The sequence below is a fragment of the Dasypus novemcinctus genome, chromosome 21 (genome assembly GCF_030445035.2).
Source record: "Dasypus novemcinctus isolate mDasNov1 chromosome 21, mDasNov1.1.hap2, whole genome shotgun sequence".
Classification (NCBI taxonomy): domain Eukaryota; kingdom Metazoa; phylum Chordata; class Mammalia; order Cingulata; family Dasypodidae; genus Dasypus; species Dasypus novemcinctus.
Window position 1 is genome coordinate 47,081,962 of NC_080693.1, and position 26,026 is coordinate 47,107,987.

General features: G+C 47.7%; 1 protein-coding gene across 3 annotated transcripts; it reads left to right on the top strand.

Moving 5' to 3' along the window:
• Positions 1 to 2,253: 2,253 nt before the first annotated feature.
• MTMR4 (myotubularin related protein 4) lies at positions 2,254 to 25,476 on the top strand. 3 transcript variants are annotated; one of them, XM_004468202.4, is made up of 19 exons: positions 2,254 to 2,525; positions 3,753 to 3,791; positions 7,399 to 7,488; positions 7,813 to 7,929; positions 8,481 to 8,563; positions 10,840 to 11,000; positions 11,111 to 11,207; positions 11,400 to 11,513; positions 12,370 to 12,566; positions 12,817 to 12,945; positions 13,484 to 13,595; positions 14,099 to 14,294; positions 14,539 to 14,724; positions 14,824 to 14,994; positions 15,145 to 15,299; positions 19,261 to 20,662; positions 22,113 to 22,223; positions 22,460 to 22,548; positions 23,145 to 25,476. In XM_004468202.4, exons 2-19 carry the CDS (start codon positions 3,789 to 3,791, stop codon positions 23,320 to 23,322), a joined length of 3,591 nt encoding a protein of 1,196 aa, XP_004468259.1. In that variant the 5' UTR covers positions 2,254 to 2,525; positions 3,753 to 3,788; the 3' UTR covers positions 23,323 to 25,476. The 3 variants fall into 3 exon arrangements, with proteins under 3 accessions (XP_004468259.1, XP_004468260.1, XP_004468258.1); XM_004468203.5 differs by lacking the exon at positions 2,254 to 2,525 and adding an exon at positions 2,661 to 3,344; XM_004468201.5 differs by lacking the exons at positions 2,254 to 2,525; positions 3,753 to 3,791 and adding an exon at positions 5,631 to 5,987.
• The last annotated feature ends 550 nt before the right edge of the window (positions 25,477 to 26,026 follow it).

Consider the following 26,026-nt stretch of genomic DNA (forward strand, 5'->3'; position numbering starts at 1 on the left):
GGGTTTGTTCTTTATTTTTATTTGTTCTGGCAACATATATGCAGCATAAAATTTCCCATTTTATCCACTTTCAATTATACAATTCAGTGGTGTTAATTACATTCACATTGTTGTGCAACCATCACCACCATTCATTACCAAAATTTTTCCTCACCCCAAACAGAAACTCTGTACCAATCAAGCACTAACTTCCCCTTCCCCACTCCCACGTGGCCGCTGGTAACCTGTATTCTAGTTTCTGACTTTATGAATTTGAATATTCTGTTTCATATAAATGACATCATATAATATTTGTCCATTTGTGTCTGGCTTATTTTACTTGACATGATGTTCTCAAGATTCATAAAAAAAAAGATTCATGTCATAACATGAATTAGCACTCCATTCCTTTTTTTTTTTTTAAATATTTATTTATTTATTTAATTCCCCCCCACCCCGGTTGTCTGTTCTCTGTGTCTATTTTGCTGCGTCTTGTTTCTTTGTCCGCTTCTGATGTCGTCAGCGGCATGGGAAGTGTGGGCGGCGCCATTCCTGGGCAGGCTAGACTTTCTTTCGTGCTGGGCGGCTCTCCCTACGGGGTGCACTCCTTGCGCGCATCAGCACTGCGCATGGGCCAGCTCCACAAGGGACAAGGAGGCCTGGGGTTTGAACCGCGGACCTCCCATGTGGTAGACGGACGCCCTAAACACTGGGCCAAGTCCGTTTCCCCCATTCCTTTTTATAGCCAAATAATATTCTGCTGTATGTATATATCACATTTTGTTTATCCATTCATGTTAGTGGACACTTGGGTTGCTCCCACCTTTTGGCAACTGGGAATAAAGCTAGGGCCCAGTATTGAAAGGCTGCTGGAGGAGGGTGCTGGCTTTTAATAGGGAATGGAGAATGGAGAAAACATTCCCCTCCTATGACAGGGTTCAAGTCTCTGCTTAGAATCCAGTCTGTCCTCTCGTTCATCTTTTTTCTTTTCTTTTCTTTTCTTTTCTCTTGTTCACCTTAATGACCATCTATCCTTTCTCTGTCATCTGGGACTTAAGCCTCTCTCCATCTTTCCCACATACAGTACTTTCAGTTTAGTAGTAGCATGTTGATTTTTGACCTGATACCTGCCCTTGGGAAAACACAGGGTATTAGCTGCATGCAGCCTTCTGACTTCCTGTTTCCCCTGACTTGGGGTAAAAGGATATGCAGAATTAAGCTCTGCACTGTAGGACGTCTGAGATAGAATATTCAACAAACGCTGAAGCCCCAGTAAGCATCAAGAATTATAGTAAGGGCTGGGAATGAATAGGATACAATAATTGTCCTAAAGATCAGTATTCATTTAACAAATACTGGCATTCTGACTAGGTTGCATACGCTTTTCTAGACCCTGGAGTTAAAGCAGTAAATACAGATAAGTTCCCTGTCTTCGTGGAACTTAATAACTATAGTGAAAACTGCAATGCTCTATAAACAGAGTCTCGTGAGGGCACTTTTGCCCTGGGGTCAAGGATTAGAGCCCTCAGGCCCACTCCAGGGCTGAGACTAGATATTGAGAATCTGAACCTTCTTCTCGGTCGGGTTGGTGGTATCGCAGGATAATGGCGACCTCCAGCGGCTATCTTTCGCCGTGCTGCCTGCTCTGGCTCCTGAAGGAAGAGAGGGAGTGAGAATGCTATCCTCCTTTTCCCTGGTACTGATGAAGAGGCCGCAGCCAGCTAGTGGCAATCGCAGGCCCAGGTTTCCTAACTCTGGGGCAAGATATATTTACTTGGTACTGAGAGTACCCTGCAGGTCATAAAGAACAGCAGAGACGCCTCGCTCACAAAAGGTGAGGGTTGAAGGAACTCCCCCGAACGCAGGGGAAGGGAAATTTCAGCGCCGCCAACAGGACTGGGAGCGACACGGAGCCTCAGGCCCTTCGTACTCCGCTCTCAGCCTGCGGGGTCTTATCTCCGGTTCTGGCTTCGGGACCGGTTGACCACAGAGAAATCAAAACGCGAATCGATAAACTAATAGGTGCCCGAAATCGCATTTTGAAAAGTACCCTTGGGACACTGCCATCCCAGGATGTGGCTGCGAAGGCCTTCGCCTCTACTAGACCCCACCTCCAATTGCTCTACCAGTAGGCGACAGGCCACCCCCACTTCCGGCCCCAGGAGCCTTACCCGGCAGCCCCCTTTACTGTTCTCCCATTGGTTGCCGTAGGGACGCGCTGTGATTTCCCATTGGTCGCGTCTCCTTTCCGCGCCGCACCTCCTCCCTCCAGGTACAGGCTCGTCTTCCGGCATCCGATAGGCTAAAAGCTGGGAGGGCGTCTGCCTCACTAGGCCAATGAGTGGCTTGGAGAGTGAGGGCGGCGGCTGCGCGGTGGGGGCGGGGCGGGACTTGGTATGGCTATTGGCCAGGACCGCCATAGGCCAGAGATACGATTGGTTGGAAAGAGGGGCACCGTGGTGGGATCGGCGCTGGCGCCTCGGCAGCTGCGGAAGACGGAAGTGGTGAGAGCGCGGCCTCGGAGGGTCGGGCGGACGCCCGCCTGGGTGAGTCGCCGCGTCCCGTGCACTGCCAGCCTGGGAATCGCAACGACCGCGTTTTGCCCAGCCACGCCCCGGCCTCGGCGACTTTCCTGAGCCCCGCCCTCTGTCATTCGGGGCTCCGCCCCCTTGGTTTTAGGCTCCGCCCCTAGAACCTGGGCACCTGGGTTACCCCGCCAGCCGGCCCGCCCCTCGGGGCCAGATCCCCTAGGTCCAGGATCCTGGGGTCCTAGGCCTGGTCCTTGTTCCACATTCTTTCTCTCCCGTCTCCCTGAGACTGGTGCCAGTGGGCGGTTAGGCAGTACCTGTGGCTGGCCCCTTGCGGGTTCCCCATGAGGGAAGGTGGGCTGGGAAAGAGGGTCCTGTGATCAGGGATGCAGACATGGCCACAGTTGGAGGCTTTTATCACCGCAGTTTCCCGCATAGTTCTGCTGTGTCTCTGAGCTCGGATAGCAGGCATGGGGGAAATTTATCTGTGAGACCTAGTGCTGATTCCCTAAGTGGATCTAGGAGGCCCCATCCTGGGATCTCCGTTGTCAGGGCCCATTTGACAGGTGCTGACTTCTAGACCTAAGCTGGTCTGATTTTTGTCTCTGTTGGTGAAATATGTGGCCTCCTCCCAATAACTTCTCTTCTACTTGGTGTGAAGTACACTCAGCAGGGCCTGTCCAGCCCTCTGCCCTCTGATCGCAGGTTGTGGTCCCCTCCCTTTTGTCCTCTGCTCTGGACTCTGCCCGCCCAGTAAACAGGTCAGGTGGGTGCTACTCCCAGACTCAGAGACCTGCAGAGTATTTTTGTGGATTCAGTTCCCCATCAGGGCCAAAAGTGAGTCCCGGTAGGCAGCCTCTCTCTCCTCAGAGTTGGGCGGTTTTTGTTTTGTTTTGCTCTCTCACAAAGAACATTTGGAGTATTCTACTTCCCTGCAAGGCCTGGGAATTGGGACTATTGAATTCTGTTAAGTGATCTTGGATAACACTCATTCCTGCTCCAGTACTTTAAGGCTAACTTTGTGCCCTCAAAGGTCACATGTTGCTTTCTCCTGGAGCTTCTTTCACTGCCTCTCCCTGGCAAGGTGATTTGTGGAGAGCCTGGATTCTCTGTGAGGGAGAATACAAGTTGGAGCTCAAGGGTAGATGTGTGGCATTTGTTGATTCCATGATGGTATTAATTAATGGTGCTCTTTACTCTAATTAATGGTGCTCTTTACTCTGATGTTCTTCTGTCTCCTTACAGTAAGAAGCAGGCAGCCAGAACCCTCCCCACGGTAGAATGGTGAGTACTCCCTCTTTTCTGAGACTATTTTATTTTCCTTAATCCTTAGATCTTTCCCCAGTGAAGCTATCCCATCCCTCTTGGGCCTTGAGCTCCAAACTACTCTGTTTCGTTTCTAAACAGGTGCCCTGGAGAGAAATAAGGGCTTCTCTGATTGCAAGTATATTGCCAGTATATTGCAGTGGGGCAGGAAGCTTCTAGAAGTCTTTCTCTGCGTGTGCTATGCCATGCCTTCCCCACACTACTTACACTCTCATAGGCCTTCATAACTGTCCTCCTCTTGCTTTTCTTGGGTCCTTGGTAGAATCTCTGTGTTCTAGTCAAAGTCCTTGTATTTCCAGTGGGCTCCTGGAATGTGATGGTGCTATTTCAGGAGTAACTTCACCGAAACTTTGGGGCTTTTCCACCTCCAAAGTCCTGTGTCCATTAAGCCACTGTGCAGGCCAGAGGTGACTGGCTGTCTAGCAAGATCTTCCCTCACGTTGCCCAAAATATCACTTGTATATTTCTGTTAACTAACTGCTCTTTTCTCACCCATTACTCCAAGTTCAGGGGACCTCTTAACCTTTGAGAGCTAGGAGGGGAAAGCAGTTAGATGAGAAGGAAGGGCTGCAGGCTCTGGCCCAGAAGGAAAGCTGCAGGCTCTGGCCCAGAGCAGGCCCTAGCTCTGGCTGCATGTCTTCAGTTCTTGTCAGGTGTCTCCTGTGCTTAGGGACAGGTTAAGGAATTCGGTTGGTGAGGACTTCTCTTTTCTTCCCTTTATCTCTTCTGTGATCCAAGGGTTTCAAACTTAGCTCAGTCTAATCTCAAATCCTAGCATCATCACTTAATTACCTTAGGAAAATTGCATACTTTCTTAGGAAAATTACATACTTTCTGAACCTGAAGTGGCTCACCAGCAAAACAGGCTGATAAAGCTTGCTTCTTGAAAGGTTGAAAGATTTTGGGAGGTAATATCTCAAAAGCTCCGGGCTTAGTAGGTGCTTAATAAAATGTCAGGTTTTCTCCCATTCCTTCCCCCCTCCAAAAACAAAAGCAAAACAAAAGTCCTGGTTTCTGAAAGTTACCAGGCACAGAAATGAGTTTGGATTCTAGCCAGCTTCTTCTGGGACTCCCAGTACTATTTTGAGCCCCTTTTCCTTTGGCCCTTTATCCAAGTTCCCCTATCTCCCCACCTCCAGGTTTCACTTCAGTTTTGTTTTTGTATAGCTTCTGTAATCCATTGTACCAGATTTTTCTCTTAGTCTAAGAAATTCTTTCTCCTCCAGGAAGGACTTACCCAAAGGTCAGAGGATATTAAAGAAGGGAGAGATGTAGCTGAAGGAATAGGGTTGGGCAGGGACCTTGAAATAAAAAAATCAGTTTATTTCGCTCTCAGGAATGTGGAGTGACTGCCCTGGCACCAGACCTTGTGTCCACTCTCTGGGGCAAAAACGGAGAGAGGGTAAAGGGTGAGTGCGATGTAGAGAGTCTAGGGGATTGGAGGATGCCAATAGATAGGGGTATCATGGGTGGAGGTTTTGGAGGGACTGGAGGAAGCGTTGAAAGTGGAAAGAGTATGGAGTGGAGGTAGGCGAGCTCCATCTTGGGATCCAGAACAGGCTTCGGGGCAACGCCGAGAGGAAATAGTAGATAGAACGGGTGTTTTGAGAAGAGGGGCCTGTGGTGGCTCATCTGGGAAGATGGGAAATGAAAAGTTGGCGATCTCGCTTTCCCCTCCCTTGTGTTCTGGGGGCAGTTCAGCAGTTCCGACGCCTGAAAACCCCCAGAAGTTGCGGGGGAGCCCCTCCCACGCCGCCGAGGGTAGCAGAGAAAGTGGCGCCTGGGGCTGTGGGCGGCGCCCTCGCGGGTCATCCCGCCCCGGCTGCTCGGCTCACAGCCCTCCCCTCCCGGCTCCGGTGGCCCTCCCCTCGCCGCCCTCCCCTCGCATTCGCGCTCTTGCGGGAGGGCGGAGCTGGGTCCGCTCCATTGTGGAGAGGAGGGGACAGGCGCGCGGGAGCCGTGCGGAGGCCCAGCCGCCAGCGCGCTCGCCTCCTGGCTGCCGCAGCTGCCCCTGGTGAACCCCGCAGCCGGGATGCGGCGGGCGCTCCGGGTTGGCGGGCAGCACAGCGGCTCTGGGGACATGTGCGCTAGCCCAGACCGCCCGCGACCATGAGCCTGACCGCCCGCGTCTCCTGCTCCATGCTCAGCTGCTTCGTAAGTGCGGGCGCCGCCTGTGGGGGCCCAGGGGCCCCAGCGCTTGCTGCACTCCCAGCCCCGCCCAGGGTCTGCCCCTGCGTTTCCTAATTTCAGCCCATCCCCCTTCCCAGGGCCCCAGGTCGGGTTCCTTACGTTTTGGGGCAGGGGAGGGGGATTAACCCTTTTCTTCCTTGGGTTTGCTTTCATCTTTGAATACTGGAGATTGTCCAAGGCCAAGGCTGGAAATTCTGTGGCCCATTTGGGCCCTACAGCCACTGCCCTTCACTGCAGATCTCCAGGCCCCGCCCTGCAGGGGTACATCCCTTCATCTCCTCTCCATCTTGGTCCCACCCGCTGCATGCTTGCTTGGGTATATGGAATGTGGCTAGAAGGCTGGTGGGGGGCCACAGGATACCTGTGAACCATCTTCCGGGCTCCAGTCCCCTCCCCCTTCCACCACTCCATCCCTCACCTGACAGCTAGTCTTTTCTCCTTGACTGTACCCCACACAGCCTCTCTCTTCTCCATCTTCCCTGCCTCTGCAGGGCTCCGTTCCTCTGCATCATTTCAGTCCTCATTCCAAGCCCCCCCCTCGCTAATGCTTCTTCCCAGCTTCCCCCATCTGTCCTCTCAGATGCTCCCCAACCCCCCTCCTGTCCTCCGTGGGTGTCTGCCAGGCCTCCTCTCTCCCCTGGCTGTCCTTGGGTCTCTTGGTTCCTCTCAGGCATGTGGATCCCCTCTTTTCCTCTCCCTGGTGGTTGGGAGGGGAGTTACTTCTGCTTGCTGTGGGTATTCCTCAGGAATTCCTGCCAGATGAGCAGCGAGGCAGGTTGCTTGGCAAGTGGTAGGGACTTGTTAGTAGTTAGTCTTTCAGGAAGATAAGCCCAGCTCCAAAACACACCCTCCTTCTGAAACACCTCTTGAAAGTATCCCTCCAGGCCCTCTAGAGGCGTGAGGCTGAATCCCCCCAGCCCTGTCTTTGTCTCGTGCACCCATCAGATGGAAGCTTCCGGGGCCTTGGGGGCCTGATTTCCCTCCATCTCTAGAACTAGTGGCTCCCTTTTCTCAGAGAGGCACTTTCCCCTTCCCACTCCAGTTTTACCCTTACATTGTTTTCTCTTTTCCTTAGTTATCACTCCTCCATTTTGGAAATTTTGGTCCTGCAGGAGAGTCCCCCTTTGAGGATCCCAGTTCCTCCTTGTACCTCATTTTTCCCTTTGGCTTAAAAGGTTTGAGTGCTCCCTCCATTCCATCCCTTCCCCTCTCCAGCCAAACCGGGTGTCTCTTCCCTCCTCTAGAGACTAGAACATTTAGAAGTATGTGGTGTGTGTGTGTGTGGTGTGGAGGCCTACTGGTTGGGGAGGGAAGCAGAACAAGGACTAATGGGCCAAGTGAGTCTAGTGACTTAGGGCTCTGGCCTTCCCCACAGGGTGAGGAGGGGCCCCCCAGCCTGGAGTACATCCAAGCCAAGGATCTGTTTCCCCCCAAGGAACTAGTGAAGGAGGAGGAGAATCTGCAGGTAAGGAGAAGCTGGAGGCTTCAGGTGGGTATGGCTTCCTGCCCAGTTCAAAAGTAATCTCCCCCCAAAAAAATCTCAGGGCATCTAGTGCCAGTTGCTCTGGCTTTCTGCTCCCTAGTCCCTGGAGGGAGGGAAGTCTGTCTGCCTGTGCATTATGGAGCCTTTGGCCCCAGGGAAGGAAAGGCAGCTTTCCTGTACAGCTGTTGCCTGGTGCCGTTACCGTGGAGAGATACCATGGAGAGCCTGTGCCCAAAGTGGATCCCACAGAGTGGGGCCTGGGGAATGACTCATTTCTGGACTGAGAGTTCCTCTGCCCTTTGGCAGGTGCCCTTCACAGTGCTTCAGGGTGAGGGAGTGGAGTTCCTGGGCCGGGCGGCTGATGCCCTCATTGCCATCTCCAACTACCGGCTGCATATCAAGTTCAAGGACTCTATCATCAACGTGAGTTCCTGCCATGTTCCCACATACCCAAGGCAGAGTGCCTGTAAAGTTCAGGGTGGGAATGCTCCAGAGTTCTACCTGATCATGTCTCCAAAGAAGTTTGGGTTCCTTTCTTTCTCTCCATGACCTCTTGCCTTGTTCACATAGCTATAGGTCTGTCTATCTGTTTTCTTGCTCCTTCTCCCTTTTTCTCTTCCCTCCTTCCCTTGTTCTGTTGCTGTTCCTTCTAAGGAACACATTGGCATCATTGGAAGACCATAGGCTCTTTTTTCGACCCTGCCACCTACTAGCTCTGTGACCTTGGTCAAGTCACCCAACTGAGACTCAGTTTTCTCCTTAATAACATGGGCTGAAAATACTGGCCTGGAAGGGTTGTTGTGATTATTAAATGGGGTTATGCAGGTGGGACCCAGCACAGTTACCAGGTTAACAGGCCCTCTCTAAATGTCACTTTCCTTCCTTCTCTTGCTATGTCAGCACCTGGGTTGGGATGGGGATAGGGGTCATATGGAGAGTAGGGGTCTGACCTTTGGCTTTCCCTTCCTTTAAAGGTCCCTCTCCGAATGATTGACAGTGTGGAGAGCCGTGATATGTTCCAGTTGCACATTGCCTGCAAGGACTCCAAAGTGGTGAGGTGAGAACAATGGGGCCTCACTCAGGCCCTCAGGCCCCAGCCTTATTCAGACCTCTCTGCTGTCAGGGTTTCTCTGGAGGAAGAAAGCAAAAAAGCTTTCGCCCATTTGGAGGAAGAGGTGAAAACCCTGTTCTGGGGCTGAGGTCAGGTTATTGAGCCCCAGTATCCTGACCAGTGTTTCTGACATGAGTGCTTAGCTCATGGGGTCATTATAAAGATTAAATGAGTTAATATGTATGAAAGCACTGAGGATGATATTTGGCACAGAGCACTCGGTTATTATTGATTCATTCACGTAGTCATTTAACGTATATTTATTGAGTATTCTACTTTATGCTAGACACTGATCTAAGCACTGGGGATACAGCAGAAAATAGACACAAAATTTCTGCTCTCATAGAGCTTATGTTCCAGTGGGGAGAGATTAACAGTAAAGAATGAGTAAGTAAAATATGTTACATGATGGTAAATATGAGGGGAGAAAATAAAGCAGGGTAAAGGGATATGTAGTGTTACGGGGGTGTAGGTTGTAGCTTTAATCAGATAAAGCTTCACTGAAAAGATGACATTTGAATTAAGACTTGAGTCAATTGACCACATGGTTATCTGAAGGCAGACTGTGCCAGACAGAGGGAAGAGTGAGTGCAAAGGCCCTGACCTGGGAGCATGCCTGCACCTGGCATGTGGGGAAGATGGCAGGAAGGCTCGTATGGCTGGAGTGGGGGCACGAGGGTGAACATGGGGTAGGAGATAAGGTCTGAGAAGTAAGGGGAGTTCCGGACTGTATAGGGCTGTACACTGTCATAATGACGGACTCTTATTTAGAGGGAAATGGGGAGCCTTTGAAGGGTTTTGAGGAAAACAGTGATATGATTTGATTCATGTTTTAATAGAATCATGCTGGCTGTTCTCTTGAGAATAGACCAGAAGAACCAGGAGCAAAAATAAAGGGAGAAGAGACTTAGTTAGGAGGCTGTTGCAGTTACCCAAGTGAGACAGCAAATGGATTGCCCAGGTGGTAGCAGTCAAATGGTGAGAAGCCATCAGATTCTAAATGTATGAAGACACAGTTGAGAGGATTTGCTGATAGATTGGATATGTGAGAGAGAAAGAGGAGTCTGGGATGACTCCAAGGATTATTAAAGGGATGCCCAGTTTAGAGCCTACTGTTTGCTCAGCACATAGTAGGTTGGTGGGAGATGCAGAAGGAAAATCCACAATGTCCCTCCCCTCAAGGAGGTTAAAGATTAATTGCTTGGGAGGTGGATTTGTCTCAACGGATAGAGCATCTGCCTACCACATGGGAGGTCCAGGGTTCAAACTGGCCTGTGTGATGAGCTGGCCCATGTGCAGTGCTGATGCACGCAAGAAGTGCCGTGCCACGCAGGCGTGTCCCCTGTGTAGGGGAGCCCCACGCACAAGGAGTGCTCCCCGTAAGGAGAGCTGCCCAGCGCGAGAAAAGTGCAGCCTGCCCAGGAGTGGCACTGTATATACGGAGAGCTGACGCAGCAAGATAATGCAACAAAAAGAGACACAGATTCCTGGTGCCACTGACAAGAATACAAGCGGACACAGAAGAACACACAGCGAATGGGCACAGAGAGCAGACAACTGGAGGGGGAGAGGGCAGGGAAGGGGAGAGAAATAATTAAATCTTAAAAAAAAAAGATTAATTGCTGAAGGAAGACGTGAGCAATATGCTATGGAATAACTTACTGTTTAATACTCCAAGGACATTAAGGGTCAAGAGAGGAGGGAGTCTGTGGGAAGGAGTAGGCTGGGAAGGCTTCAAGGAAGAGGTGGGACTGAAACTGTCTTCAAAGTATCAGTAGGATGTGGCTAGGAAGAGAGGGTAACATTACCAAGCAGAAGTGAAAAAACAAAGAGACAGGGATGATGTGCATGGGACCTCCTGCCTGAAGCAGGTTTGTGCTGGGGAGTCAGGAGATAACACTGGTCTGGTGGGGTAAGGACAAGGGATGAAGGCATTCAGGGCCATGTGGTTGTGTTCAGATTTGATGGGAGAAACGGTAGCGCCCCATAGAGGGGATAAGTGTGTCTCAAAGACAGGAGTTCCTGGGAAGAGAGTTGTCACCAGAGGCACCTTCTCTAGGGATGTGGCCAGTCTCCCTGGTCCTCTCGGTGTCCCCAAGCCTTTCCTCTGCTTTGCAGCCTCCTCTCCCCACAGCCTTCCTGCGGTCGTGTTTTGACCTCAAGACTCCACAGCACAGCCCCACCCCTTGCCTCACGCAGGCCTGTGGCTTCTTGCCTGGCAGGTGCCACTTCTCCACATTCAAGCAGTGCCAAGAATGGCTGTCACGGCTAAGTCGGGCCACAGCGAGACCTGCCAAACCTGAGGACCTCTTTGCATTTGCCTACCATGCCTGGTGCCTGGGGCTGACTGAGGAGGACCAGCATACTCACCTGTGTCAGCCAGGTGAGGCCCAGCTGTTTCCTTTGGAATGTTCCTCAACCCTTGGTTCCCCCCACCCGCCTCAAGGACATGAGCTCTCTTGGAAGCTGACAGGAACAGGGGCTGTGTTGCAGGAGAGCACATTCGCTGTCGGCAGGAGGCAGAGCTCGCGAGGATGGGCTTTGATCTGCAGAACGTTTGGAGAGTTTCACACATCAACAGCAACTACAAGTGAGAGGGGTGGGGAGCCAAACTCCAAACCCAACCCAAACTTCCTGCACGTATGGATAAAGCATGGTGGGCAAAGCACCTAGGTCTGTGAGGAAGGAGGGCTCCCTGTCCCTCTTCCCACAGAGCCGTCCACATGGTCGTGTTTTTACATGTCTTAGACTGAGCTTGGCGACCCATCCTGTCTCTCCTCAGATTATGCTCCAGTTACCCCCAGAAGTTGCTGGTTCCCGTGTGGATCACAGATAAAGAGCTGGAGAACGTGGCTTCCTTCCGCTCCTGGAAGCGGATCCCGGTGGTCGTGTATAGGTGAGGCAGTGGAGGACATAAAGCAGGGAGGCTGCTGTTTATGCAGTAAGGAGAGTCAGAAGAGGTTTATGGCAGCCTGGTTGACTAGGAATGGACACCCTGCAGGGAAGTGGCCACAAAATAATTTTAAAACAAAACCTGCTTCAGTTTTGTTTTTCCTACATATGAGGCTTTTGAGATGTTTATTTACTTCTCTCTTTTTTTGGGGGGGGACGTGTGTGTGTGTGTGTGTGTGTGTGTGTGTGTGTGTGTGTGTGTGTGTCTGAGGGAGAGAAACTGCATAGAATAGGGGTCTGTAAACTGGCCCATGGACCACATCTGGCCTGCAGCCTGTTGATTTATGGCCTGTAAGCTGTGAATGATCTTCACATGTTTAAAAGGTTGTCAAAACAAATGAAAAAATAGAAGATGTAAAAAAGCCTGGGATGGGATCCACAAAGCCTAAAATTTACTACCTGGTCCTTTACTGAAAAAATTTGCTGGCCCCTGTACCAGATATTACCACTAAAATTGAGTGAGACAGGTAGTGACTGTGAGGTGTGGAGTTTTTCATGTTCTTGGCCCAGGCCTTGTTCTCCTGCTGTGTGTCTGTACCCGAAATGACTGCTGTGCAGATTTGATGAGTCAAGGTCACTTCGGGAATACAGAGCCCATTTGAGAAAATGTCCCTGACTGTGCTTTATAAATGATAAAGCCCTCTAGAGATGTTAAGGGCTTTTGGTTGCCATTATCAAGGCCAAGATGAACTGGCAGCCCTGCTGGCTCTGCAGACATTAGTCTGCCCCCCCAGGGTCTCCGTGGTAGGCCTCTGCAGGTGCCAATGGCAAGGGCTTGATGGTTTCCCCTGTTTTGACAGACACCTGCGCAACGGGGCCGCCATTGCCCGCTGCAGCCAGCCCGAGATCAGCTGGTGGGGCTGGCGCAATGCTGATGATGAGTACCTGGTCACGTCCATTGCCAAAGCCTGTGCCCTAGACCCCGGGACAAGGGCCACTGGGGGCTCCCCCAGCATTGGAAATAGTGACACGAGTGAGGCGTGCGACACTGACTTTGGTAAGGTGTGGGTGGTGCTGGCCCCGGGAGCAGGCCCCCACCTTGGCCTCATTGGCTCCCAGGGAGGCCCCATTGAGAAGATGGGAAGAAGACAATGATACAAGGATGCCAGGGCCCCCTACCTGTGGGAAGCTGGGCGGGTGGAGGGCTCTCTAGGTGCAGGCTCCACTTCTGGAGAGGAAGTGCTACAGGTCCAGGTGAAGTTGGGTGGCTGGCTGACCCCAAGGCCTTCTTCTTGCTGTGTATTTAGATTCCTCCCTGACAGCATGCTCTGGAGTGGAAAGCACAACGGCCCCTCAGAAGCTACTGATCCTGGATGCTCGCTCCTACACAGCAGCAGTGGCCAACCGGGCCAAGGGTGGAGGTTGTGAGTGCGAAGGTAGCACTGCTTTCCCGGTGTCTGTAGCTTAGCCTCCACAGCCTGTGCTCTGGATGGCTTTGGTGAGAAGCGAATGTCAGAAGGAGGTTGTGTAGTTGAAGGAGTCAAGCAAATCTGGCTTGAAATCAGGACTGTGCCGCTTACTATCTATGCACCATGTATAATTTGCTTATTCTGTCTAAGCTCTATTTTGTCGTTAAATGGGGATGCTAAATACCTTGCAAAGTTGGTATTTTGTATAAAATTGGAGATTTTATATACGTATAATTGTTGGCACAGAATGGCTACTATTTCTTGAGAATTTACCGTAGATTGTCATTATTAATTCTACAACTATTCACTTTTATTAATATTGCTTTTACTACCACTGTTACATTCAGGGATAGAAGGGTGATTTGAATTTTAAGAGTATATTTAGGTCCCATTCTGGAGTATTCTGTCCTGCCAGGGAAGCTCTGCCCACTAGGACTGTTCTTTTCTTGAGTACCTCTTTCCAGAACGTGCTCCTATGTACCACTCTCTTATCTTTCATTTGCAGAGTATTATCCCAATTGCGAGGTTGTATTCATGGGAATGGCCAACATCCATGCCATCCGGAACAGCTTCCAGTACCTCCGGGCTGTATGTAGCCAGATGCCTGATCCCAGCAAGTAGGTGTTCCCTGCTCTGATCCCACCTTCTGTCCAGTCTCATCCCTTACCCAATTCCTCATATTCTTAGAGGGTTTGAGGGAAAGGTGGGGAGTTTGGAGGTACAGGAGATCTGAGGGCTGGGTGGAATTAAGTGCAGGGGGCCAGTTCTAAGAACACGCTTGGCAGTCCTTAGCAGCGCTTCAGAATGGTCACAGGCCATTGGATTCCTTTTGTTTGGCCAGTTTTCCTACTCAAAGAACATAGACGTAGGGAGAGAAAGTGGCTAAATGTGTATGTGATGCTTCCCAGTTCCTCTCTCAATCTCAAGAGGCTCTTTTCCACCTCAGGCTCTATCTTCCCTCCTTCTGACTAGGTACCTCTTGGCAGAAGAGCCATGGGTTCAGCCTCTTGGTTTCAGCCCTCACTTGGGGCTTTGATGGGTACAGCTGGCTGTGGGTGGTGGAAAGACTGTTGTAGCCTCGGTGCCCTTAGTGACAGATTTGATTTCTGCACCTGTATAGCTGGTTGTCGGCGCTGGAGAGCACCAAATGGCTACAGCACTTGTCCATGATGCTAAAGGCAGCTGTGCTGGTGGCTAATACAGTAGACCGGGAAGGCCGGCCAGTGCTGGTGCACTGCTCGGATGGCTGGGACCGGACGCCACAGATTGTAGCCCTGGCCAAAATACTGCTGGACCCCTATTACAGGACCTTGGAGGTACGGAGAGGGCCTAGATGAGAAAAACCAGGGTATGGGAGGATGGGGTATCTTGGACCTTCCAGATCTGTCCTGGAGATCTTTTCAGTAGAGGACTTTGGTGGTGGTTGGGTCCTCTTCTAGTTAAGGTCAATCCTGTTTCTCTTTGAAGCTGCCAGCTCTCTGCTTCAGGCAGTCCCCTGGGAAGTAGCACAACCTAGCCTTTCCAGACAGACCCAAGACTTGGACCATCTCTTCTTTGCAGGGCTTCCAAGTGTTAGTAGAGTCTGACTGGTTGGATTTTGGGCACAAGTTTGGAGATCGCTGTGGCCACCAGGAGAATGCAGAGGACCAAAATGAACAATGTCCCGTGTTTCTCCAGTGGCTTGATTCTGTTCATCAGTTGCTCAAGCAGTTCCCCTGCCTGTTTGAGTTTAACGAAGCATTCCTGGTAAGCTTAAAGCCTGTGACTAGGTGCAGGGGTAGGAGTGGGGGTGGGGATGCAATGTTGACCCAAGTCCCTGCAGTGCCAGCAGTCTCTGCCCTCTAGGTAAAACTGGTGCAGCACACATACTCCTGCCTCTACGGCACGTTCCTGGCCAACAACCCCTGTGAGCGAGAGAAGCGCAACATCTACAAGCGAACCTGCTCTGTGTGGGCTCTCCTGCGAGCTGGCAATAAGAACTTCCATAACTTTCTCTACACACCCAGCTCAGACATGGTAAGTCCACGTTCTTATCCTGTAGGTGCAGACTGGAAGCCTACAGGGAGGACTGGCTGAGGCAGAGGTGGGAAATTTAAAGCCAAAGGCTTAGGGGACAAGAGGGTCTGGAAATATCTCCTGAGCACTAGCACAATGCTGCTTCCCTAGGTCCTGCACCCTGTGTGTCACGTGCGAGCCCTGCACCTCTGGACGGCTGTTTATCTGCCGGCTTCATCTCCATGCACACTTGGGGAGGAGAGCATGGATCTTTACCTTTCCCCAGTGGCTCAGAGCCAGGAGTTCTCTGGCCGCTCTCTGGACAGGTAAGAAAGGCCCCTTTGCTCTCTCCTTTCCCCACTAGGAAGCCAGTACTGCATCATGCTTGTCTGAATGTTGTTCTCTTTCTTTTATGAGATATTTACAAGGAACGTCTTGAGTCAGCCTTGTAGCTAACCTGGGGTGCATGCTGTGTATTTTCAAGGTCCTCTCTTTAGATAAGATTGGTTACTTTCTTTCCTGGGGCCAGTCTCACTCTGTGTGATATACTAAGCAGGGGAGAGGATAACGAAACAGAAAGGACTATTTCAGTGAGGTTTGTGGGAGTGGTCTTAATTTTTGTTCACTGATACAAGGCATGGTAAGCTCACTATCTTAGTAGCAAGCTTTGCTCTGTCTAGCCTTAGCTTCCAGAAGCATCAGACTCTTAGGGAAGTGGGCTCTCACAAGGGGGATGGCCTTTACATTCCTACCCCAGAAAGAGGCCGGGATTTAAAGGGAGACATAAAAATTACAGTTGTCACCTGGCTGAATGTATGTAAAAAAAAATATATATATTGGGGAATGGGATGGGGATTGATTAAATTATAAGAATGAGGCAGGCTCCTTATTAAAAAAACCCAAACATTGAAAACAGCATAAAAGTAGGAAATGGAAGTCCTCCATTAATCCTCATAGGTATCCACTCTTAACACTTTGTTGCATGTCCTACTGAATGTTTACCTCTTCCTAGATAAATATATCCACTCTCTCAAATATAGAAACACTTCTTAAAAACAAAAAACAGCATCATATTTTATATAACCTGCAAATTGTTTTTCTCACTTTGTATAGTGTCTGTCATCCCATGTTAGCACATATGAAGTCATCTTATTGTTTTAATGATGACACAATATTCCAAAATTAGTGTATTAATTTATATAACTGGGTTGTGAGGGCGATCTGGCTGTGAAACCTTTCACCCCATTGATCGCCAGGGTTGACCAGGCTGATCTGGCTGGCTAGGTGGGCATCCTCATCCTCCCTCAGCACTCCATGTGCGTCCCTTCCGAAGCTGCATGCTTGGTCAAAGACATTCCGCACTAGAGGACCATTCTTCGGTCAGGGATATATGAGGGAAGCGGATTTGGCTCAACTGATAAGAGTATCTGTCTACCATATGGGAGGTCCAGGGTTCAAACCCAGGGCCTCCTTACCTGTGTGGTGAGCTGGCCCACGTGCATTGCTGATGTGTGCAAGGAGTGCCATGTCACGCAGGGGTGTCCCCACGTTCAAGGAGTGTACCCTGCAAGGAGAGCCTCCCCATGTGATAAAAACGATAAAAACGCAGCCTGCCCAGGAGTGGTGCCCACACACAGAGAGCTGACACAGCAAGATGACACAACAAAAAAGAGACTCAGATTCCCGATACCACTGACAAGAATACAAATGGACACAGAAGAATACACCGAATGGATGCAGAGAGCAGACAAGGGGGTGGGGGGTGGGGTTGGTAGCTGTGCTCCCCTGCTAGAACCTCCAAACAAGCTCTCATCTTATACAACCAGTTTCCTATTGGTCATTTTCATCATCATAAGGGATGCTTTAGTGAGCATCCTTATATGTGCATCTTTACATTTGTGCTAGTATTTATGTCAGATAAATTCCTAGAAATGAAAATGTTGATTCAAAGGATATGTACCCTTCAAATTTTGATACTTGCTTATTGACTGAGGGTTTTTTTTTTTTTTTAATTAAAATATTTAACTTCCATATTGGTTGAATGTTATAAAGGAAAACAAACTACCCAACACCGTAAATTATAGATGTTAGGCTCTTTAAGCGGGGTGCATTGTAAAGGGGCACGTGGATGGGCTTCAGTACTTCTGTAATTTTTCCTGTCCCCAAATTATGCAGAATTTGGGTACAAGTTCATATGCTTATTTTTCTAGGGAGAGGGGGCCATAACTTTGAACAAATTCTTAATGAGGTCAGTGACCCACTTACTAGTCATTACCTAAAATCCATCTAATTTTTTGGTTCAATGAATGTTTCTTTAGTACTTACAAATTGCCTAATCCTGTACTTGGTTACATGGGCTATATCAAAGAAGTAGAAGATATTGGCCCTATTTCAAAATATTTTTAAGCTGGAAGATAAGGCCCAGAACAACTAGAGAACAATTCTAAGTCAACATCTAAGCAGATAAGACTGTGTATAGTACAAGGTTGGTTAGAGAAATGAGAAATAATAAGGTGGCTAATTTTAGTCGCCGTTCACTCTGAGACATTTTCATGGAGGACCAGGCAGGAACCATGACTTTTTTGAGTCTCTAGTTTCTGGCTCAGGGCCTGGCACATAATAGGTTCTTTAGTAAATGTCTGAGTGAACAAATGAATAGATGGAAGAAAGGGAGTGTGAGCTGGATAACAAACTTAAGGAATCAGATGCTTGAGAGCTGGCAAGGGTTGTAAAGGGATTATTTGGGGAGATAGAAATAAATACAGACCAATTTATCTCAGGCTTTAAACATTAGACTGAGGAGTTTGTTTTGATTTTGCCAATACTAATCATTGTAGGAAGTCATTGTGACTTGATGACAGTGGAATTTTTGGATAACTAATCAATGATCAGGGTGGTTGGAGGCTCAGAGAGCAGTTTCATCAATTCAGATCTAAGGGGAAGAGTCTCTGGAAAGTGGGTAGGATTAAATTCAGAGACAGTGTAGAGAAGTTAATAGTAGACTGTGGAATTGATTGAATGTTGGGGTGGGGAGAGTAGTGAAGAGAGGGATAGAGCAAAGACAAATCCCAAGTCTCTGAGCTTAGAACTTGGAAAATATTAGTACCATGGATAGAGATTGAAAAGCTGAGAGAAAGAGCCAGTCTGGGAAAAAAGTAGAGACATAGGCAGGTTGGGATAGAAATATTGAATAATTGACAGACCAATTTTTCTAAAGGAGGTATAAATGATCTTCATTGCTTTAAGGACTTTTGAACTGTGTTAAAAATCATGGTAGTCATTCTTAAAAATGTCCTTTGCCCGTTTGGGTATACAAATGCCTCTAGAATCCTTTGGATGTGGTATACTAGGGGAAGTTTCCATGATGACTTTGAGACTTAGAAGGAGCATGTTGTTGCTGCTAAGTGATTGTAAAAAGCTGTCCTGGTTATTTTGTCACAGAGGGATAAGTTATAATAAAGTGAGTTGTCAAAATGGGGAGGTCATAAGTGTCATCTTAGTTTGTGGTTGATTGCCAGTACAGACATACTTTGGTTCCAGGCCACCACAGCAAAGCGAGTCACACAAATTTTTGGGTTTTCCAGTACATATAAAAGCTATGTTTGTACTATATTGTGGTCTGTGAAGTTTATACTATGCTGTAGTCTATGCAATAGCATTATGTCTAAAAAAAGCAATGTATGTATCTTAAATAAAATGTGACAGACACAAAGTGAGCACATGCTGTTGGAAAAATGGCGCTGATAGACTTGCTTGACAGGGTTGCCACAAACCTTCAATTTGTAAAAAAAGCTGTATCTGTGGAGCACAGTTCAGCCAGGCTTTCCTGTATTTTGAATTCTTGTAGTACCTGAAGGAGGTATAATTTATTGTTACTATTTTACAGAGGGAAAAAAAATGTCTGTGAGGTTAATTAACATACTTGTAGTCACATACCTAATCAGTACAAGAGCCAGTATCTTGAAGCTCTATTCCAGTCTTAGCTGGAATAGAGTTAGAAGACATCAGCATAGAAGGCAGTTGAAACCATAGAATTAGTTGAGGTTTCCAAACCATGGAGATCGCGTAGGGTGAGGACTGGCAAGCTGAGGACTAACTCTGGGTTTTTAAGGACAGGGATCATGTCTTATACTTTTGGCGTAGTTGACTTTCAGTGAACCTGGGTTATTTGCAATTTTAATGTATTTTTTGTGAACTTTGACTTTGATATTGTTCTGGTGCTCTGATTCCATAGACTGGAGATGGAGCCCATTTCCTGATCTGGAAGTATTGTGTTTGTCTTTCCAGATTACCTAAAACCAGATCCATGGATGATCTTCTAGCTGCCTGTGACACAAGTAGCCCTCTGACTCGCACATCCAGTGACCCTAACCTGAATAACCACTGTCAAGAGGTCAGGGGAGGTCTGGAGCCCTGGCACAGCAATCCTGAGGGATCAGAGACAACATTCATGGATTCTGGGGCAGGAGGTCCTCAGCAGGCTGGAGGAGAAATAGGTCTTTCTCTCTTTCTGCCCAGCGGCCAGAAAGACTGCTTGAGCAACAAATCTTTCAAGAGCCACAAAAGCTGTTCTCCAAGTTACAAAATGCCTAATACTGCAGTGCCCCAGGAAGTGAAGAGCAACACCTCTGATCCTGAGATCAAGGTCCTGGAAGAGACCGAGGCACCAGCTCTAGACCTTCCTGTCCAGGATGCACTGGAGAGGACTTTAGATGACACAGGAGAGCCACTTGAACATTTTCCTGAAAAAGGTGCTGCCAGTGCTCTTGCTAACGTCTTTTCCACCAAATGTGATGGAATTTGTGATTTTCCTGAGTCGTCCCAGGACTCCCTTACAGGCGCCCCCCAACAAGTTCAACTAGACTCCACGTTAGATGTGCCCTCCAGCTGTGCTCCAGATCACAGTCTGGGCACTCTTTGCAACCCGTTGAGTGCTGCTTGCCAAACTCCTCTAGACTCAAGCCCTGACTTCCTCAGCCAAGATCCCCCAGGTTCTGGGGCAAGTATGTCTCACCAGAAACACCCCAGTTCTGTGTCGGATCTGATCCACAAGGAGGAAGACACGGGCAAAAGAGGGAATAGTAGGAATGGGCAGTTACTGGAAAATCCTCGCTTTGGGAAAATACCAATGGAATTGGCCCGAAAACCAATTTCTCAGAGCCAGATCAGTGAATTTTCTTTTCTAGGGTCCAACTGGGACAGCTTCCAAGGGATGGTGACATCACTCCCAAGTGGGGAGACCACTCCTCGGCGGCTGCTTTCCTATGGCTGTTGTAGTAAAAGGTCATGTAGCAAGCAGATGCGGGCAACAGGACCCTGCTTTGGGAGCCAATGGGTTCAGAGAGAAGGTGTGAAGTCACCTGTGTGTTCTAGTCATTCCAATGGACACTGTACTGGTCCAGGAGGGAAGAACAACCAGCTCTGGTTGTCAGGTCACCCAAAGCAGGTCTCCCTCACAAAGCCTGTTCCGCTGAGCTGCCCCTCTCCAGTGCCTCCTCTCTACCTGGATGATGATGGACTCCCCTTTCCCACGGATGTGATCCAGCACCGATTACGGCAAATTGAAGCAAGTTACAAGCAAGAGGTGGAGCAGCTACGTCGACAAGTACATGAGCTTCAGATGAGGCTAGATATCCGTCACTGCTGTGCCCCACCAGCAGAGCCCCCCATGGACTATGAGGATGATTTTGTAAGTGTTCACCTACTGCCAGCCATTCATTCATGTATTCTATCCACCCTGTCTTCCATTCATTCAACATTCATTCATTGGATACCACTTTATACCACCAAGTTAGGTACTTGCCATAAGATGAGAGACATAATCCCTGCCCTCAAGTAGCTCATGGTCTAGGGGGAGAGACAAGTAAACAATTAGAGTGATGTGACTGAGGAAGGCACCAGGTATTAGGGGGCTGCGACAGAATGGGGCTGGAGCAAAAGGTCAGGGAAGGCTTTCCTGAGAAGATAATGCTTGCTGAGTGTGGAAGAATGTGTGGTATTTAGTTAGGTGGACAGTGAAAAGGAAATACCATTTGCAGAAGCATGGAGGCAAAAGGTGCTATAGTGGTATGGCTGGAACATAGGGGTGGGGTGTGTGTGTGTGTATGTGTGTATGTGTATGCATGCACAGATGCATACACTTCTGCTGGGACTGTGGGAGAGGTGGTTGGGTAGTGTGGTGAGAGGATTTTGGAGTAGCAGACAGGAATTGGAAGGATCGGCTATAGAGAGTCTTAAATGCCCTTGTTGTTTGGATTTTACCTTCAAGTCAGTAACATTTTAGGGCAGAGTAACATGATTGGATTGGTATTTTAAGAATGCTGCTGTAGCAGTAGTGTGTCAAATGGATGAGGCAGTTGAGAACCAGGTTAAGAGGCTAGTTGGAATAATCCAGGTGAGAGAGATGAGGAGGAGGATCGAGGCTCTAGTATGTCAGAAGACCTCAAGTTCTGGCAAAGCAGTCCTAGGGGGGCTTCTGGAAGTCACCTTCTTTCCTGTGATGTCTGTCTACACAGATACTTCCCTTTGTCCTAAGTCCCTCCCATTGCCTGCTGCCCACTTCTCTGCTGGTGGGGTAGACAGGGTTAACCCATTTATTTTACTCTTGAGGGTGATAGTGTAGAACAGGGGTTGACAAGCTTTTGTTGTAAGGACCAGATTGTAAATATTTTAGGAATTGTGAATCATACGGTCTCTGATGCAACTACTTAACTCTGCCTTTGTAGCATGAAAACATCTATAGATAATATGTAAATGAATGAGTATGGCTGCACTTCAGTAAAACTTGATTTTCAAAAACAGTTAGTGGGACAGATTTGGCTCGTGGGTCAGAGTTTGCCAAATCATGGTTTTGGATGCCACAAGTAGGATGTTCTTTCTACATGTCAGTTAAGAGCATGGGTTTGAAGCCAGAAAATTAGGTTCAAATTCCAGCATCATTACTTACCAGCTCTTAACCTTCTTTATGCCTTACTTTCCTTACTTATAAATTGTGACTAATAATAGCATACATCACAAGATTGTTGCCAGGAATTAACTAAGTTTATGTATGTAGTGCACTTAGAACATGCCTGACACATAGTAAACAATACATATTTGCGATGATGACGTTGATGTTGATGTCACTGCCTTTCTTTTAGACATGTTTGAAGGAGTCAGATGGCAGTGATACAGAGGATTTTGGCTCTGATCACAGTGAAGATTGCCTTTCAGAAGCAAGCTGGGAACCTGTTGATAAAAAAGAGACTGAGGTACGTCCAAGCAAATATGTGGGGAGTATTTATGTGAGCCAGTGAGTTTTATTTCTGAGGTGAGTGACATGTTGCAGACCGAGCTCCCCCCAGCTGAGTGTCTTCCTTGTAGGCAAGTTGTGGTCAACTATGCAGACAGACCTTGCCATTTTCTCCTGGGCTGCTTTCCTTGTTGCAATATTGTTCTTCCACTCTGTTGACAAGGACCTGGAATTTTTCCATGTCCTTTCTGTCAGGTGACTCGCTGGGTTCCAGACCATATGGCATCACATTGCTATAACTGTGACTGTGAATTCTGGTTGGCCAAGCGAAGACACCATTGCAGGTAAGAAGATGTTTTGTATGATTCCGTATGGCTCATAAAGCAGGGCAGTACATATGTATGGAACTTGATTGAATCAATTTGAAAATGGAGGCATCTTTATAGGAACTATTTTTTTTTTTTTTTAAAGATTTATTTATTTATTTAATTTTCCCCTCTTCCCTGGTTGTCTGTTCTTGGTGTCTATTTGCTGCGTCTTGTTTCTTTGTCCACTTCTGTTGTCATCAGCGGCACGGGAAGTGTGGGCGGTGCCATTCCTGGGCAGGCTGCTCTTTCTTTTCAGGCTGGGCGGCTTTCCTCACGGGCGCACTCCTTGCGCGTGGGGCTCCCCCACGTGGGGGACACCCTTGCGTGGCACGGCACTCCTTGCGCGCATCAGCGCTGTGCATGGCCAGCTCCACACGGGTCAAGGAGGCCCGGGGTTTGAACCGCAGACCTCCCATGTGGTAGACGGATGCCCTAACCACTGGGCCAAAGTCCGTTTCCCTATTTTTGTTTTTTTTCCACCTTTTTTCTTCATTGACTCATGTAAGGCCTTGCAGACTATCTTTTAGTCTCAGTATTTTGGCATTTCTTATGACCTCTCCCTTCTTTGGCAGAAACTGTGGGAATGTATTTTGTGCTGGATGCTGCTACCTGAAGCTGCCCATTCCTGATCAACAACTCTATGACCCAGTTCTCGTCTGTAACTCATGTTACGAACACATCCAAGTATCTCGTGCCAGGGAACTCATGAGCCAACATCTGAAGAAACCCATCGCCACAGCTTCCAGCTGAATGCCAGAGGAGATGACCTGTCTAGTTTTAGCAGGTTTGAAGGGGAGGATTTGCTTCAGGTGTAGTTATGAAGGTTCCTTGGTGTGACTCATGAAATCACAGAGCTCAAAGCTACCGTCTTGAGAAATCTTCCCTGGTACCTTGAGACTGGAGCAGAGGAATTCCATTTGGGCAGGAAGTCCTCTACTAGTGAGACCCTCACCTTGGGGGAATGGTCCTGATCCAGACCCGGCATCTGGAAGCTTAATGTTGAGTTGTGACTCCAGCTTCTTTCTCCTAGGGATCACATGATGATGATTTCATAGATAACTGCCTGGTGCAAAGTGCCCCAAACAGCAATAGAAAGGCATATGTATAACCAAACTCCAAGTGATAACCAGACCCATCTTTCCCCCACCTTGAAAAAAGCAGACTATAGTATATAAGATAGGAATTCCTATCCTATCTGAGATGAAATATACCCCGTACCTCTGTGCTCTGTGTCTGTGCATGAAGGCTCAGTCTTTAGAGGCACTCCCTCTAGTTGCATTAGTTCTGTCCTTCTGTGGAGTTTGGTTTAAAGACTGGCTCAGCAATGTCTGAGGTTTCCAAAAAGAGGTTTCAATGTCTTTTTCACTTGGCTCATTGGCTACCACCAGTTAATATTTAAGGGACACTTCTAGGGAGTGAGACGTTTTGGGGAGCAGAGGAAAACTGCTCATGTCCAGTCCTGGCAAAACTCAAGTTTTGAGCTGTGAAGGCAGTAGTCTCTGTTAACTTGGTGGCAGCTCTTGAGGTATGCACTGTGAAGAATGAGAAGGGAATAGCAAAATTATCTTTGTGAAATATCTGCTGATTTGTGCCCTACCCTTGCGCCTGACTTTCCTAGTTGTCCTGGTGCTAACACAGGAGCTACACCTTGACCCTCTCCTGGCATGAAAATGAAACAATGGATTTTGTTTTGGTTTTTGCTTTTTTTTTTTTTTTTTCAGTTTTGTTCCATCACCCACTTCCCTTATGTAGTCTTTCCCTTGGCTGCTGCCTCCTCTGGGTCACACTGCTTCTTATCCTGAACACTTGACACCTTGAGGGTAGAATTAGCATTTGGTTTTTACCTCTTAGAAGATGCTGTTTGGTATGTGAGGGTTTCAGTACAAATGCTGCTGTCTATTTCTGTGCACTTAACAATGGAACCCAAACAGAAGAGAATGAAGCGTTAATACCAAAATTGGAAGAGAAAATGTGTCCATTTGGACCAAACATTGTGGGTTTTTTTTTTTGTTTTGTTTTATTTTCATCTTAATACGTACCAGTGGCACTTAACCAAAAGATACAGTGATATTGCCATGTTATGTAGTTGGGACAGATACAGTCTCCTTGGCCTATAGTGAAACCACTAGGACTTCCTTTATACATTTTCCTTAATTTGTTGGTGTATAAAAGATAAACTGTTTTAGATTTATCCCGTTTTAGGATTATGGCAGCCAGCCATCTGCCAAACTGCTACTTTCATGTTGCTTTCCAGAAAAATAATTTTTTTTTTTCCATTCAAAAGTAACTAGGATCTGCATTTAGAACAAGAATTGTTATTTGTCCTGACCTTTTCTTCAGTTCTGCAGAGAAGCATCTGTGCTTCTTTTATACTTGCCATGGATGTAACCTAAAAAGTTTTGGCATATTTAGGTCAGCCTAGTAGAACTTTTTTTGTTTAGATGGAGTTGAATAATGGAGAGTCTGTGTTTGGGAAATTCCTGAGATCATTGAAAAAGTAACAAACTATTCCTTGTCTCTGATACATAAAATTCTTCTAAGCATTCTCTCAATCATTAAAATTTACTGCCAGTTGTGAGTGGCTTTTTAATTAACTTGACTTTCATTGCACTTCACTCTGCCTGTTTCCAGGGGGAGTAAGACTGGTAACACTTGGGGAGACTGTATCTGTCTACTTTGTGTGGCTGTTCTGAGGGACTGTCCCATGAGTGAACAAACTGCATGGCCTTGGAGAGAGACTCTGGGCTCTCTGCTCAGATGTATGCATCAAATACTCCTTTCAGAGCTCTCGTGGGTGTAAGTGACATGATGTGGCCAAAAATCCAAACTGTGCAGTCGCGTTGTGACAAACATGCAATGTGCTGTAAAAACTCAATACAGTTTAAATAAAATCTCTATATTAGTGCTGCTTTGTTGGGTCTTTTTTATTCGTTTTCTAAGAAAACCTGATATTCATTTTTCCTTTGACCAGGAGAAAGAACTTAAACAGTATATCCCTTTCTCCCAACAATCTCCTTTATTTTTAATTAGTTATTATTATTTTTAATGGATTCCTCCTTCATTCAGCTGGATTCCTATTTTATTTTTAGTTACTGACTGGTTAGGCATCTGTCCTTATGGATACTGTGAAATTCTACTCTATCTCTTATGAGTTTTCTTTTTTAATGTCTGAAATATCACCAGCTGGTTGAGCAAGCAGATAGGATTGTACCTGTTTTCTCCTGATTCCCTCCTCATAGGTATGTCAGTTCTCCTTGTTGAATGCCCAAGGTCGAGTTAATTGTCCTGAGCAAAATTGTCCTGGCCGAAAATAATATATTTTTAAAAATATATAAAATGCTACTACCCAAAAGAGGGTACCACGGCCATTGTTTTTATTTGTAGAGACTTGAACAATTCGTTCAAACTGTCAGTAAAGGTTATAGAGGTAGGTAGGCCCTTTGTTCTCAATAAT